Raw genomic sequence first — 15,455 nt, 5'->3', positions numbered from 1 at the left:
GATTCATACTTTTTGCAAGGTGATTTGGTTCGTGTACACAGTTGATTCTTAATGAGAAGTATTTATCTGGGAAGTTTTTAACTGGAGTGAACTTATGTAAAGTTAAATTCCTTAGCTTCTATGTAGGAACAGGCCCGATGATATGCAAAATCTTTGCGGAACAAAGATGCGTTTCCCTGTCTATTTGCGCTCTGATGAGATTTTTTTCGTACTTGTCCATGGGGCACAGCTGCAAATTGGCCTCTGTGGTGGAGTTTGCCACGCCTGTCAAAGAAATATGTCGATGAAATTTAAATGAGCAAAAAAACCTTGTCACCATCGGGTTTTACGCAGTATTCTCGATTCAACTGGATCGCACGTCAGGGCTTGAAATTTATTTTGAAGTGCTTTCGAACGGAGCCGTCGAGCATTTTTATTGCGGGAGGCAGGCGGGCGAACGGTCTGTCAACGCAACTGCTGCCGAAGACACCGATGCTTCACGCGTCCTCTGCTATCCCCATTCCGCGCTATAAACTCCGCCGTTTAAGCTCAGTTTCGTTTTTTTTGTTTTTTTGGTTTTTTTTTAATGCCCTCGTCTCCGCGGAAACGCACCAGGTGGCCCGTCCTCCGTCTGTGAAGTCACCAGAGACAGAGGGACAGCAGTAAAATAGGAGCGTGAGCACAGAGAGTCGGTGGAGCCCGTGGGCGTTTCCTGCCTGGTGCCCGAGCCTGAAAGGTGCCTCACAAATAAGACTTAAATACGTTTCCCTGTCTGTCAGCCATGCCTTCGGTCACCGATGTGATTTGGAGTCGAAACGAATCGCGCTGTACCGCGAAGTTGTGTGCGTAGCAGTTCAACCCAAGCATTTCTGTGTCCCGGCATTGTGTCGAAGCAGTAAAAATATAACCGATAAATAATAAATAAATGTAACGTTTCTGTGTGGAGTTAGCATGTTCTCGTCGTTTCCTCCCGTGGTCCGAAGGCATGTAGGTAGGCCAATTGGAGGCTCTAAATTGCCCCTAGGTTTGAGCGTGCCAGTGGACGGTGTGTGTGCCCTGCGATAGATTGGCGACCTGTCCGGGGTGTAGTCCTGCCGCTCACCCAATGCACGCTGGGATAGGCTCCAGCACCCACCACGACCCTGCCCAGGATAAGCGGGTTTGGAGAATGGATGGATGGATAAATAAATTAATTAATTAATTAAATAAATAAAAAATTGGGCAGCAAATTGAACACTGGATTTTAGCTTAAATGCGCTGAGCTGAAACATTATACAGTATGCTAATGTTACAAAAAGGCTTTTATCGCATTGCGTTTACAGGCTACTATGTCCAGTTCTGGCGCACTTAATCTCTTTAGTGTCAGAGAAAGGACATTGGATTGGGGGGGTGAGGGGGGTGGGGGATTTGATCGATGTTTTACTTATTTCAAAAGGGATTAATAAAACGAACCACAGAAGCTATTTCAAGTCGAGTTCAGTCAGCGGAATAAAGTGAGAAGTAGTTTCACGCTAATCTTTTCACGCTAGTATTAAACAGTATTATTCACAGTTTTTCCGTGGAGTCACTTATTCATTGAGTCCTCTGGGTGCTCAGTATCGGGCTTGGCACTGAACTAGGTGCACTTCAGGTGCTAGAGACGTTACCCTGTATGTGCTGAATGATCTAAACGTGGCACTGAATTAAATTTATTTTCATTATAAACTTATTATGTTTTTTATTGTACCCCAGGAGACTGCACCTGCTGTATTCAGGTGTGAACATTTAGCATGTGCATGTATGTACACAGGTACACACCTGATTTTAATTAGCCACAAAAGTCTTTGCTGAGGGTCATGATTAGTACAAGCAGGTGTATGACCGCTTGGTTGGAACCAAAGCCCGGACCCACACTGGCCCTTTCTGGATAAAATTGATAGTTCACCTTGCCTTAAGTGAACTATTGGTGCCGAGGCGCCCCAGAAATCTGCAAATGCTATGGCCCCCCCAGAACTGGAGTCGGTACTTTTTGGAATTTATTCTGCCGACTGAATGTTTGAGCCAGACAAGGGAATGGTCCTGGAGAACTACAGGGTCTGCTGGTTTTTATTGCTGCTGAGAAACAACTTGCAGAACCCTGAACTAGATGTTTTTTTTTGTTTTTTTGTGGGGGGGGGAGAGGGTGGTTTGCCAGAACATGGAGAGCTAAGGATTAAGTGCCTGAAAATGTTTATGTTTTAATATTTGAAGAACCACATGAATTTGAATATGGACGTCATGCTGATATATGACAGTGTACATTAATGAATCTGGGCTAAAATCGTGTGTGTTTGTGTGTGTGTGTGTGTGGATATGACACCAAAAAGCAGTTGCGTGGCAGTTTAATTAATTGTGTGATCAAGGGATGCTCATTTATAACTACGTGCACAGAGATTAATACACTGACGGGAGATGTTAACTCATAAAAAAATATCTATAATTGCAAAATGTATCCAGCTGTGTTCCTTCATGTGCTGTGTGCACCATAAGACGCAATGTCGCGTTCTATAACAAATATGAATGTGTAAATCTTTAATGTGTTACAGCATATACAGTAAACACTCACATTACAGACATGAAAATATTGTTGTGGAAAGTGTGTGTGTGTGTGTGTGTGTGTGTGTGTGTGTGTGTGTGTGTGTGTGTGCGTGTGTGTGTTTCTTTACAACAGTGGGTGAACAATGAGGACTGATCTGTTTCATGCGAAATTCTGCTTCTAATAGTTTTATTTGCCCAAACATTTATTAAACAACACATTTTTTTAAAAATTATATCACAAGCTACAGCTGCAGACTTCATCTTACCACGGTGAAGATGTTTTACTGCGGTCCAATTTTGGAGTGATTCATTTTTGGAAATACTGTATGCAGCTTGTTTTATGAAAGTTTAGTCGGAATGATTAGTTGGAACAACAGGCAATGTCTACATGGGCCCTCTTTGAATTGATTTGTGTACTCGTGCTCTATAATGTCTAAGGGAGTATTAGCCTAAATGTTATGTGATGACATCACATCAGTAATGGTAATAAGAAAATGAATTTTTCATGCTTCTTTTTATTGATATTTTATAATCTGTAGCCTTTTACAGGGCATACTGCATTACATCAGTGACCTGGTCATCATTTATTAGGTAAGCAGTATTTCAGTGGCGAAAAATGGCTGATAACAGGCTGATACAAGTGTATTATAGTTTTATATTTATATATCCAAGCACATATTAATATTAAAATAACAACAAAAATGAATGTATGAAGCAACAACAGCAAAACAAACAAGCAAATATAAAAATAAATTTACAAAGATTTTGCCTGCACATCAAACATATTTTTTCATTTTTATTGATGAGCAAGTGACTCGCTCCAGATATCACAACTGTGAAATATTGTAACAGAATTATGTACCATTTTAGCTTAACTTTGCACTGCCATCATAATGCTGCTTAAACACACTTTATTTTTGTCAGCGCATCACCTCAAACGTGAGTGGAGACTTTACTCTCCTGAGTGAGGGACTGCCTCTTAGACAAGGTATGTGCATCGTCGCTAAGTGCGTTGTCGATCTTGGACAGAAGACAATTCCGGTAAACTTTCTTGAAGTCTTTGCCCATGAACGCGTACAGAAGAGGATTGAGGAAGCTGTTTGCGCTGGCGACAAGCACACAAACCGGCATCGCAGTATCGAAAACTTCAGGGGCATATTTTTTGTGCTCAAGTTCTAGCAGGATAAGTACGTGGTAGGGCAGCCAGCAGATGAAGAAAGTCACGATGAGGGCGGACATGACCTTGAACGGTTTGGAGGACTTGGTCATCCGATTCCTTCTCAGTTTCAGAATGATGAGGACGTAGCAGACGGCGATGACTAGAAAAGGCACTACGAACCCGCAGACGAGCCGACTCACGGCGACGGCCAGGTGGACCTGCTCTTTCCCCTTGTAGTCGTTGTAGCACGTCGTTATTGTCACCGATTTTATTTTGCGGAAAATCAGTGAGGGGACGCTGAGGACGGCCGAGGTGACCCAGGCGAGCAGCACCAGCGCCGACGCCGCCCGGGCGGTCCGGTGGTTCTGCGACCAGACGGGGAAGACCACGGACACGCAGCGGTCCACGCTGATCAGCACCAGCAGGAAGATGCTGCTGAACATGTTGAGGAACATGACGAAGGAGGTGAACTTGCACATGGCCAGGCCGAACAGCCAATCGGACGTGGCCAGCTGCACGGCAGTGAAGGGCAGGCTGGCGCAGAATATGAAGTCGGAGATGGCCAGGCTCAGGTACCAGGTGGTGTTGACGGATCTTTTCATCTTGAAACCCGAGATCCAGATGACAACTCCATTCCCACAAACCCCCAGCAGGAAGATGACTATGTTGAAGGCTGAGAGAATCGGTTTGTGTTTGTCCAGTGGAACCGTGTCTGTTATGTCATTACTTGTCCCATTAGTGTGTGTACCGTTGTCTGATAGTAATATATTGGAATAATCGTAAACATTGCCATTGTAATTGTCAACAATACCTGTTGTGAACTGTTGAGCCATAATCCCTTTCCTTCTGTCTATAATTAAAATACAGAGAAAGAAAACAGACTAAATGACAAGTTTCAATTTTTATAAAATTTGCAAACAACAGAATGTTTATCTGTATTTCCACCCCCCACCCCCCCACAAATGTTTCTGCCCTCTTTGGAATCAGAAGTCGTGGCTTCTGAGGAAATGTACAAAGCTGTACAACTCTGGGTAGGTTGCACACCATTATAAGAGGAACTAATGGGTAGTGGGACCCAGTGAACTGACTGACTTAAACATTGGTCCTACTGCTATCAATGCAAAGGGAGAATAACACAGGGGAACTCAACTATTGCAGAAAGGTGCCCGGAGAGTTGACAGTTGGAGTAATATGAGCACAAACGATGAACAGAGTGCTTCTGCCATCTGCAGAGCTTCTCAAAGGAAGACCCAGTGCATTTGAAACGCACTTATCTCTACTCTGGTTAATGTATTTTTCCTGTTGTTCACATCTGAGGGTGTTCACTGTGCCACCCCTGCCACAACCACCTTCTGACTGGGCATCTTTGCCAATGCCTAAACCCCTGTCCTACACAGTACTGAGCGCAAGCGCATTTTTCTTCCTGCTGCAACACGTCCTCGTTCGTGATTAGCTAACGACATGTGCAGGGCTTGACTTTGGGAATGTGTGCTGTAGCTCTGCCTGATCTTGTGGTGAGCACCTTCACAGACGGGACCTCTCTCAGTCCCAATGGGAAACGTACAACAAACGAATCAGTTATCAATTATAAATGTCTCAGTTTATCAACTGCGTGCAAATCTGAAATGCTTTTTTTGATCTGCGTGTTCAGTGCTGCGTGTGGCTTGTGTCCGTGTTGCAGCCCTAAAGCTGGAAGGTGCACGGGTCAAAACGTCCTGCAGTGCAGCCTTCTGCAGCACTTTCAGTGAGATGACTGGTCACGAACATGGTGTCTAACTAAAGAAGATACATCTGTTTTGATTATTCTGAAACTGTGCAACATTGACTGGATATTAATCTCACTTACTTTCTTTTTTTTTACTTTAAAAAACAAATATAGCCCATGATGCTACTGTAAGTGTGTTTTTGAGGGAATAATATTTTACAATTTTTTAAAAAAGAGAATTTTTAAAAGAAAATGCTTACTTACCCGCCAGACTAGTGAAAAACAGAACTTGGATGATAGCTTTTCTTGGAGGGCTCTGTGACCTTGATCTTGCAAATGAACTTACTGAGTCTCTGCAGCAGAGCGCTCGATGGCAGTTCCGTTTTTGTGCGCGACTTTATCACAGGAAGTCTTACAGTGCATGGCAATCTGCATATAATTCTTTCCTTTTTTTTGCGCTACCTTAAGAGGGTTGACAAATGCAAAAAAAATAAAAATAGCTGGACCCCCACAAAAACTGTAGACTTTAACCAGCGCAAATGTATGCTTCCTTTAAGTACTAACCTTATCTGTGGCTGGGATATGACACCCAAAAGCAGTTGCGTGGCTGTTTGTTTAACTGTGTGATCAAGGGATGCTCATTTATAACTACGTGTACAGAGATTAATACACTGACGGGAAATGTTAACTCATAAATCTATAATTGCAAAATGTATCCAGCTGTGTTCCTTCATGTGCTGTGTGCACCATAAGACGCAATGTCGCATTCTATAACAAATATGAATGTGTAAATCTTTAATATGTTACAGCATATACAGTAAACACTCGCATTACAGACATGAAAATATCATCGTTGTGGAAAGTACCACAGAACGTATATTCGAACGAAAACAACTTTTCGTCACGTCGTGAATTCTTTTCTTTTCTTTTTTCCCCCCATTACAAAAAAAAGTGCTTTAACAGTTCAGTGATTCGGTTAGAAATTATTTGTTATATAACATTTCTGCCTCAGGGTGAAAAGCCTTAAGACTGTGGTCTTGCTTTCTGAAGTGGTGTCAGTGGCATCGTGCAGGCGCGGTGGGATCCGCAGTGCGCAGAAAAAGAGGAAGTGGCGAATATCTCAGATGTGGGTGGAAGCTCTCGTGTCCATGGAACTCGACCGCGAGAGGTAGCGGGTGGTCGTCCGGCCCTCCTCGCCGATGGCGTTCTCGATTTTCGAAAAGACGCAGTTCTTGAACTTCTGCTTGAAGTCGTTGCCCATGAACACGTAGAGGATGGGATTCAGGAAGCTGTTGGCGAAGGCCAGGGTGGTGCCCGCATGCAGCCCGGTTTTCAGGACCTCCAGGCTGTGGCTGTGGTGGTCCAGCTCCAGCAGGGTGAAGGTGTGGTAGGGCAGCCAGCAGATGAAGAAGGTCACGATGAGGGCGGACATGACCTTGAACGGCTTGGAGGACTTGGTCATCCGGTTGCTGGTCAGCTTCAGGAAGATGACGGTGTAGCAGACGGTGATGACCGTGAAGGGGATCAGAAACCCGCAGACGAACCGACTGAAGACTGCGACCTGGTGGCCGTGGCTGTGCCCGTAGTTGGCGAAGCAGATGGTCTTCGCGTTGTGCGCCTTCAGGTCGCGGACGACAGCCGCGGGCGCACTCAGAACGGCCGAGGCGGCCCAGGCGAGCAGCACCAGCGCCGACGCCGCCCGGGCGGTCCGGTGGTTCTGCGACCAGACGGGGAAGACCACGGACACGCAGCGGTCCACGCTGATCAGCACCAGCAGGAAGATGCTGCTGAACATGTTGAGGAACATGATGAAGGAGGCGAACTTGCACATGACCAGGCCAAACAGCCAATCGGACGTGGCCATGTACACGATGGTGAAGGGCAGGCAGGCGCAGAATATAAAGTCGGAGATGGCCAGGCTCAGGTACCAGGTGGTGTTGACGGATCTTTTCATCTTGAAACCCGAAATCCAGATGACAACTCCATTCCCACAAACCCCCAGCAGGAAGATGACGATGTCCACCACAAGGAGGATCACGCAAGATCCCTCCTTCAAACATGAGTTGTTTACGTGAGAAACTACCTCTTCCATCGTAGTAGTGTTCACATAGGTGTAATTCTCATAATCATAATCAATATCTGAAAATATGAACCCCTCCTCTGAGGCCATTGTGGCTGTAAAGTTATTTTGCCTCTGTACCCTGTAAGAAAGCAAAATACATTGTTGAGGAAATTATTTTCCAGATTTCACCGATCATGTAAGGTGGAAAATAAACAGTGGCCTTGCTGTAAGGACACGAACACAGTTAGCAAATTGTAGAGTAGATAAAGTGATTTGTCAGAGGTAAATCCAGAGATTCTTGATCGCTAATAGGGATGACTCTAAAATCTACAGTATAGGGAGTTCATTCCTTTGTTTGCAGTTTTCCTGCAATTCCTACTGCTAAATGATTTCCAGGATCATGTAGAATTTGTTGTCCTAATTTTGTAAATTAAAGTATCTAATTTATTATTCAAGCAGCTATGACTGTTGAGTAATGGCACTTTCAATTTTGTCGATATTGGTTCATTTGACCGTTACTTTCCTTGCCTTGCTTATGTAATCATTTTTAAGGATTGTAAATATGGTTCTGCTCTCAAGGGGTGTTTTGAACAAGGATTGTGAATGTGCATCTCAGAATAACAACTTTTTTTCTCAGTAAACTTGGAAAAGTGAAGAGTGATTTACGGAAACTGAATTAGGGGAGATCAGGTGCTCTAGAAAGGGCATTCATTTGTGGAGAATATTGAATTGGATTTGTGCTACATTTGCTCAAGATTGGAACTGAGAATCCCAATCGGAATTTGGCTCAAAATTAATTTAGAAAGTTGATGTGGGAAAGGAGTTGAATCAACAGAATTTAAACAGGAGGAAATTTTGGATTTAACTAAAATTGGTTGGAAATCAACCAGAATTGATTTATCAGAACTAGCCCTAAACCTGATTCATATCTCCGGAATACCAATTAACCCATTTATATTTACTGTTCAAAACAAGCTCTATCTCACAGAAAGAAAACAAAAAAAACAATCTGGACATATCACATGTACTTCTTTTAATACTTTTTAATGCCTTATATGTTCTTAATGTGTCTGTTCTTTTAATTTATTGTGAAGCACTTTGTGCGGCAGTAAGGTGTATGAAATGCGCTATATAAATAAAGTAATTAAATTGATTGATGAATATTGATCGATTGACATACAAACCTGCTGGTCAGATCTCCTGATAGTGTACCATTGAGAATACGCATCACATCACATTTTCAAGAATGATCCAAATTAAATCTAAATCAAAATATGAAAATGACAGATTTGTTGTGTATTACTAATTTTCTTGATAAAAATAACACAAATTACCACCCGCAGTTCAAATGATATTTTAACTGAGATCACAAAACTGAATAAAGAATATTCTCGCAAGGATCATTGCGACTTTACAACACCTAATGTTCTGGAAACCGTATACTGTTACCTGGGTAGACCGTCTGATAAAATCCCATCTGTGAATTAATAGATTTTTCACTTTAAGCACCAATTGGTTATATGCCTCTTTATTTCATGTATTTATTCAGAGATTTATGGCTAAAGAAGGATTAAATCACAACCTCTCAATACAGTATGTAATGGTGCCAAGTTCCTCTGTAACTTTCAATTGGTTTCGACCAAGAAATTCAACGGTAATTTCAAAACTCCACTTTAAATGCATTTCTTTAACAATAATTTTAAGAAGTCAGAAAATAGCCATAAATAATGTATTTATTCCCACTTCATTCAGCTGCAATCAACAGTAAGTGCCATCTTTATACATATATTAAAAAAGAAAACCAAAAAACCATGCGAAGGTTTAAAAAATAAAAAAAAGGCTTAACTTTAAATCTTACCTTTATGATCAAATGCGGATGTCAGTCTGGTTAGAAAACATGCTGAAATACAAACTTGCATTATATATATACACTGGTCAAAGGTGCTTACTTCCTGTTTCATTTATAAGTAGCAGATGTTATTGGTTTCGCTAAAACAATTGTTCCTTCCCCAAATACGTCATTACTGTCACCATTATTTGTCATGGTGGCTGTACTCCCCCCTGTGTCTTATGAGGGTTATAGCTGTCGAGCACACTTACAAGCGTCGGTTAACACACATCGTTGCATTACATCTTGTTTTATTTTGCCGGCAACGAGTGTTCAGAGAGTTATGTTGAGAAACAGTTTTGTGCACACGTTAAGATAAAAATTAGGCTTTGTCACTTTGGACAAAAGCAGAGCTGAACGAATCCACTGAAAAGGTATTGAAGGTTTGACAAGATACAGAATGTCCAGTATTGGGGGGAAAACAATGAATGACGGATGGATTGTTTATGAATGGCCTTCCTCGAAGTCTCTCCTGCCCGTGGTGCGTGACGAGTGAGTATCCTATAAAGCTGTGTCCTCGCCGGCCATCGGGCTGCCGCTGCCTCTTCTGGTGGAGAAGGCGTGCTGCATCCAGCGCATGTCCACGCTCCTGCGCACGGCCATGTATATTATGGGATTCATGCAGCTGCTTGAGAACGCCAGTACCGTGCTAATGGGCCGCCCGACTCTGAGCAGACCCTCGGGGACGTCCGCTCTGTAGGCGCTCAGAAGCGCGAGGACGTGGTACGGCAGCCAGCACAGGAGGAACGCCGCGATCATGAGCCTGACGACCTGGTAGTCTTGGGTGTTCCTGATTTTGAAGCCCTTCTTCTTCATGGACACCAGGCAGGAGCAGACGAGCGCGACGCAGAAGGGAAACAGCCAGCCGGACAGGAAGCGCACGCCCGCTATCGCCACGGCTTCCTGTTCGCGGCACACCGTCCCGCGGATGGTGTCCTCCGTGCCTCTGTACAGGAGCGACGGGATGCTCAGGACGGCCCCCGCGAACCAGGATGCCAGGACCGCGGCGTTGGGCACGGCGCGCCTGTGGCAGAATCCACCGGGCAGGCTCCGGACCACGGCCAGGAAGGCCAGCAGCAGGGCGGCGGAGTGCATGTTCAGGAATGCCAGGTACGAGCAGGCCCTGCACAGGGCGCCCTGGAACCGCCAGGTGAAGTCTTCCAGGGCAGAGACGATGCGGAAGGGGAGGAGGAGGATGACGATGAGGTCCCCGACGGACAGCCCGAGGAACCAGGCGGTCGCCGCCGTCCTCCTCTCCATCTTGCAGGCGATGGTGCAGATCACGTGCGTGTGGAGCGGAAGACCCAGCAGAATGATCAAGGAGTACGTTATGACGTACATGTACATAAGAGCTCCTCTCACATGAGCGTCGTAATCGTCAGGGGTAGTTTTGTTGTAATCGTCAGTGGTAGTTTTGTTGTAATCGTCAGTGGTAGTTTTGTTGTTGTAATCGTAAGTGGCAATGATGTAGTCGTAATCGTAAGTGGTAGTGTTGTTGAGCAACATTTTTTTTCTTTTCCTGGAATAAAAAAGAAAAACATAATTGAAAATCCACATTTAAGTGAGCAGACTAAAAAAGAACAGACGAGGGCTGTTCATAGAGATAATGTAAGGTGTAATGTAACATAGTGTAATGTAACATAATGGACTGTAACAGTGTAATGTAACATAATGGACTGTAACATAGTGTAATGTAACATAATGGACTGTAACACAGTGTAATGTAACATAATGGACTGTAACAGTGTAATGTAACATAATGGACTGTAACAGTGTAATGTAACATAATGGACTGTAACACAGTGTAATGTAACATAATGGACTGTAACACAGTGTAATGTAACATAATGGACTGTAACACAGTGTAATGTAACATAATGGACTGTAACAGTGTAATGTAACATAATGGACTGTAACATAGTGTAATGTAACATAATGGACTGTAACATAGTGTAATGTCACATAATGGACTGTAACATAGTGTAATGTAACATAATGGACTGTAACAGTGTAATGTAACATAATGGACTGTAACGCGAGTATGTGCTCCATCATCATTGCAGGTTCCATAGCACGACCAGATATCCTGAAACAGCCGACTGACACAAGGATTCAGGCCTTGAACTTGCTACGCAGCGCTGCTCAGCTATTGCTTTCAGAACTTTCTGGAAGGCTAGCTGTATTCCCTAAAAAAAACAAAAACAAAAACAAGAACGCCACTACTCCTCTTTGTACCTCCTCCACTCACACTTCGTGCCACCTCTCAATCAATCTCACGGCTCACAATAAGATAGGAAGTGGGGGGGGGGGGGGGGGGGGGGACATGCTGTGTTTACCAAGATATAAAATCCAACATTTTCAGGTGAAGCATTTCTGTCATGCCTTCTGTAAAAGTTTAGTTTCCTCAAAGCAGTTTTATAAGAAAGGAACTCTGCATGAACTCTCGTCAAAATCTTCTTGCAGCCAGCAGCACAATCTCGTTGTTTCTTGCGTACCACAGTACTGCTATCAAAACAAGTTCTACAACAGTGTGCTCCTCCCATGGATATAATGAAGAATCTCTTGGATTTCACTCCAGCTATTGTTCTTGGTTACATTACATTACATTACATTACAAGCATTTAGCTTATCCTTTTACATTGCATCCATTTATACAGCTGGATATATGCTGACACGATGCAAGTTAAGCACCTTGCTCAAGGGCACCCTGCCAGTGTCCTACCTGGGAATCAAACCTGCAACCTTCAGGTTACAAGGCCTGCTCCTTACCCATTATACTCCACTGCCGCCCCAATTGCATAATCATATAATCTGAATTTGAGAATATAAAAATTTCTTTATTAACTTCATGAATAACAGCCTGCGGCTGTTTTCGTGTTCTTGTTTGAAACATTTATTGCATCTAATCCATAGGTGAGCTACTGTGCCATTTCTGTATTCTTAGCTAATCGAATCAGGGAAATTGGTGGAAACAAAAATTAGCTAACGCCTCAGCTCTCCGAGAGTAGAATTGCCCACGTTCTTTGGAAGGTGAGTTCGTCACCATTCGGTTACCTTATGGCAGTCACTGTTTTTCTCTACATAGGAATGATTCCTTTGCCATTTAGAACATTTGTTACACATACCAAATGCCATATGACTCAGCATCAATGATCCAGGAGGAGCTGACATTTTTAAATCTGGCCAATAAATGCCAAGACTTAGGCAACTTATACTTATTGATTATGGCTGCGTAGGAAAGCCATGTACAGCAGGCTTATATGTATGTACAAGGATGTATTTGAAATATTTTAACTCTTTAGATGCTGGTGAAAGATGACTGAGGTTAGATTATGAATATCTGATAACAATGGTGCAAGAATCAGATGTGAAAGGGATTAAAAAATCTAGCCCGCTTCAAGCACTCAGATTAAAATGAAGAGCCAGTTCATTGAAAGTCTCAACGCCAAGATAAAGATACATCTAATCAGTAGGTGTAGGTTAAATACGTTAATGAACATTACATCTAAAGACAAAAAATTAAACGAACCAATGGAACGTCATTGGGCGACCCCCATTGGCCGGTAAGAGTACTGCACGTCAAAGCTTGCATATATCTGCCTCTGTGCGAGTTTAGCTGCGGTACGCACTTGGCTGCACTATGCGATGTGAAAACAATAGCTTTTGTACAGCACGTGTTTCGGAGGAGAGCCACGGACTTCCCAGCACTCCCGAACTGGCAGGGTGGTCCGTGTATGGAATACAGTTGCAGAAAATTAGACGTCCCAGATTAGAGTTGGAATTTGATATTTACAGCCCCAAGTTTAGTGGCAAATTTAAAGAAAAAAATTAATTTTTTTTTGTACTTTTCTTTGATTGAGGGCAAAACAAAATAAATTGATCCTTGGTGCATAGTCTGTGATAAAATCATCCCAAAAGAAAAGGCTTCACTCACTAAATTGATCTTCAGTGCATGCACAGACAGGGACACACACCACTATATAGTGGCACTCAACACCTATGTTTGGCACTGAACTATAAACCTTCTAAATAAGTGCAGACTTTTCTTTCTAATTTGAGAAAAGTGCAAAAAGTCATGTTGCATAAATTCAAAAGAATGCCTGCATTTTTAAACAAATTGTATGAAACATCTGGATTTCATCATGAGCCAGTTGTAAAGAGAGCATCTCACAGTGATTCTTATCCAGGTTACGTTAGTAACCAGGTTGCTGTCCCTCCAGGGACGTTTCCCAATTCTGCGCCATGTCTTAATTTTGCCTCTTTGTCCCTCTTGTTGTGTGTCCCATCAGGAGAGGAAAGGGACGCACACAACTCTCGAAACAGAATTAGAAAAGGCTGATTCAGATTAATCTTTGTGATTAGTAAAGATTTTCTTACATGCATGTGTCATACTTGTGTCAAAGACAACAATGGGTTCAGATTTTGTTGTTATGGTTAAAAAGAAAAAATAGTAAAAATGAAACGCTTTCACACAGGTCATGTACAGTAGTTTAGATGAAATGAAACAATTAAAAATAAGCTATTGCAAATTCCCATTACTGTAAGAAAAGGAAAAAGATGAAAAGTATTTCTTAAAACCAACACTGCAGGTTTAAGCATGCAACACTGCATTAAACCGTGAAAGTGAAAGTAAATAGTTGGAATTATTTTTAGTAATAATAAGAGTGAGACCTACCTTCAGATGAACAGCAAGAAAACCAAATGAATAGCAAAGCAAGACAGGAATCCACTTGAGCATAAATTCTTGAACAAAACTTGGAACTTAAAATGACACTGTAGCGTTCCCTGTTTCGACTGAGTTCCTGAACAGATGTATTACGGCTACTTTCACTCTGAGGGAAAGAAACAGGAAATGGTGGGTGGGGGGGGGGGGGGGGGAATATCACAAAGGCATCCTTTTTTACATCTCTAAATTATCTCCAGACCCAGACCCCCTTTCCTCACCAAATACTGTTGCAGAAACCCCAGTCCATGCATTTGTGTTCACCCGCTTGGACTACCGTAATTCCATTCTGTCTGGCCTTCCATCCACTTTCCCCGGCTACAGTATGTCCAGAATTCTGCCACACGGGTACCCACCCGCACCAGGCAATAGGAACGCATAACTCCTACTCCCCTTCACACTCTTCAGTAGCTCCTGGTGGAGCAACGAATGACATTGAAATCACTCTTACTCACGTAGAAAGCACTCAATGGATCAGCGTCCTCATTTCATCTCACTCATTTTAGCTCACTCCAGCCTCCTTGTTGTCTCTCTCTCTCTCTCTCTCTCTCTCTCTATGGGTCACCGTTTGTTCAGCCTTGTGGCACCTGTGGTCTGGAATTCCCCCGACCCCCCCCCCCCCCCCCCTTGAATCTTGTGTTAATACTAACCTGTTTACATTGGCTTTCTCCCAACCTTTGGACACCTGGTGTTGTGACTCTTGCCTGAAATTTTGGTAATTTTCTTCTGCCATTGTACCTTTGAGCAAGGCACTTAACCTGCTTTACTTTATATAAAATCTTTAAACTGATAATATTTAGATTTATGTTTGGTCAGGATGGCATCAGCCAATATTGAAATGATTATAAACGTGTCAGGGCAATCATTCCTAAATTCTTGGATTTCATTTTGGCAGTTAGCTATTATCTCAATTGTAACCTGCTTAACCTGTTTTATTTGCCGTGAGAGATCCCTTATTGCATTTTGCTTCATTCCCACTCTACCACTGGTTTACACCAGGCCGACCAGTGGAGGATGGGCTTCCCCTCTATAGCCGAGAGGAACCCCGGCTATAGAGGGGAAGCCCATCCTCCACCGGTCGGCCTGGTGTAAAGCAGCGGTAGAGTGGGAATTCACATCGGTGGAGCTTTTTCCTCACCACTTCGAGGGTTTAACCTCTGCCTATTCGCTATTTGGGTGTTTTAGGCCTGGTGTTTGTGATTCGTAGAGGCATCGACATGAGGCTTTCATTCCACCACTGTGGAGCTAGGGTGGAGAAGCTCTGTGGTAGGGACGAGCGAGAACCATTCAGACAGTTAAAACTGTTCAGTGCTTACACTTCATTTAATTTACCATTCCATTTAAACAACATTATGGCTTCTGGCTTTTTCCCCGTTCTCTGTT

General features: G+C 43.1%; 3 protein-coding genes across 7 annotated transcripts; all 3 read right to left on the bottom strand.

The window, feature by feature from the left end:
• Nucleotides 1–3,032: 3,032 nt before the first annotated feature.
• Nucleotides 3,033–5,839, bottom strand: LOC118237389 (chemokine-like receptor 1). Its single transcript, XM_035436041.1, has 2 exons — nt 5,664–5,839; nt 3,033–4,544 (listed from the first exon to the last, which is right to left on the bottom strand). Exon 2 carries the CDS (start codon nt 4,525–4,527, stop codon nt 3,469–3,471), a length of 1,059 nt encoding a protein of 352 aa, XP_035291932.1. The 5' UTR covers nt 4,528–4,544; nt 5,664–5,839; the 3' UTR covers nt 3,033–3,468.
• Nucleotides 5,840–6,179: 340 nt separating this feature from the next.
• Nucleotides 6,180–9,720, bottom strand: LOC118237388 (chemokine-like receptor 1). 2 transcript variants are annotated; one of them, XM_035436039.1, is made up of 3 exons: nt 9,320–9,348; nt 8,646–8,723; nt 6,180–7,600 (listed from the first exon to the last, which is right to left on the bottom strand). In XM_035436039.1, exons 2-3 carry the CDS (start codon nt 8,687–8,689, stop codon nt 6,520–6,522), a joined length of 1,125 nt encoding a protein of 374 aa, XP_035291930.1. In that variant the 5' UTR covers nt 8,690–8,723; nt 9,320–9,348; the 3' UTR covers nt 6,180–6,519. The 2 variants fall into 2 exon arrangements, with proteins under 2 accessions (XP_035291930.1, XP_035291931.1); XM_035436040.1 differs by lacking the exon at nt 8,646–8,723 and having other exon boundaries at nt 9,320–9,720.
• LOC118237391 (G-protein coupled receptor 1-like) lies at nt 9,177–14,603 on the bottom strand. 4 transcript variants are annotated; one of them, XM_035436043.1, is made up of 3 exons: nt 14,528–14,543; nt 14,025–14,181; nt 9,177–10,868 (listed from the first exon to the last, which is right to left on the bottom strand). In XM_035436043.1, exon 3 carries the CDS (start codon nt 10,853–10,855, stop codon nt 9,851–9,853), a length of 1,005 nt encoding a protein of 334 aa, XP_035291934.1. In that variant the 5' UTR covers nt 10,856–10,868; nt 14,025–14,181; nt 14,528–14,543; the 3' UTR covers nt 9,177–9,850. The 4 variants fall into 4 exon arrangements, with proteins under 4 accessions (XP_035291934.1, XP_035291933.1, XP_035291936.1 ...); XM_035436042.1 differs by lacking the exon at nt 14,528–14,543 and adding an exon at nt 14,294–14,422; XM_035436045.1 differs by lacking the exon at nt 14,025–14,181 and having other exon boundaries at nt 14,528–14,603.
• Between the last annotated feature and the right edge of the window lie 852 nt (nt 14,604–15,455).

This window comes from Anguilla anguilla, chromosome 10 (assembly GCF_013347855.1).
Source record: "Anguilla anguilla isolate fAngAng1 chromosome 10, fAngAng1.pri, whole genome shotgun sequence".
Classification (NCBI taxonomy): domain Eukaryota; kingdom Metazoa; phylum Chordata; class Actinopteri; order Anguilliformes; family Anguillidae; genus Anguilla; species Anguilla anguilla.
Note: the sequence above shows the minus strand (reverse complement) of the source record. Positions and strands in the feature narration are given on the sequence as shown.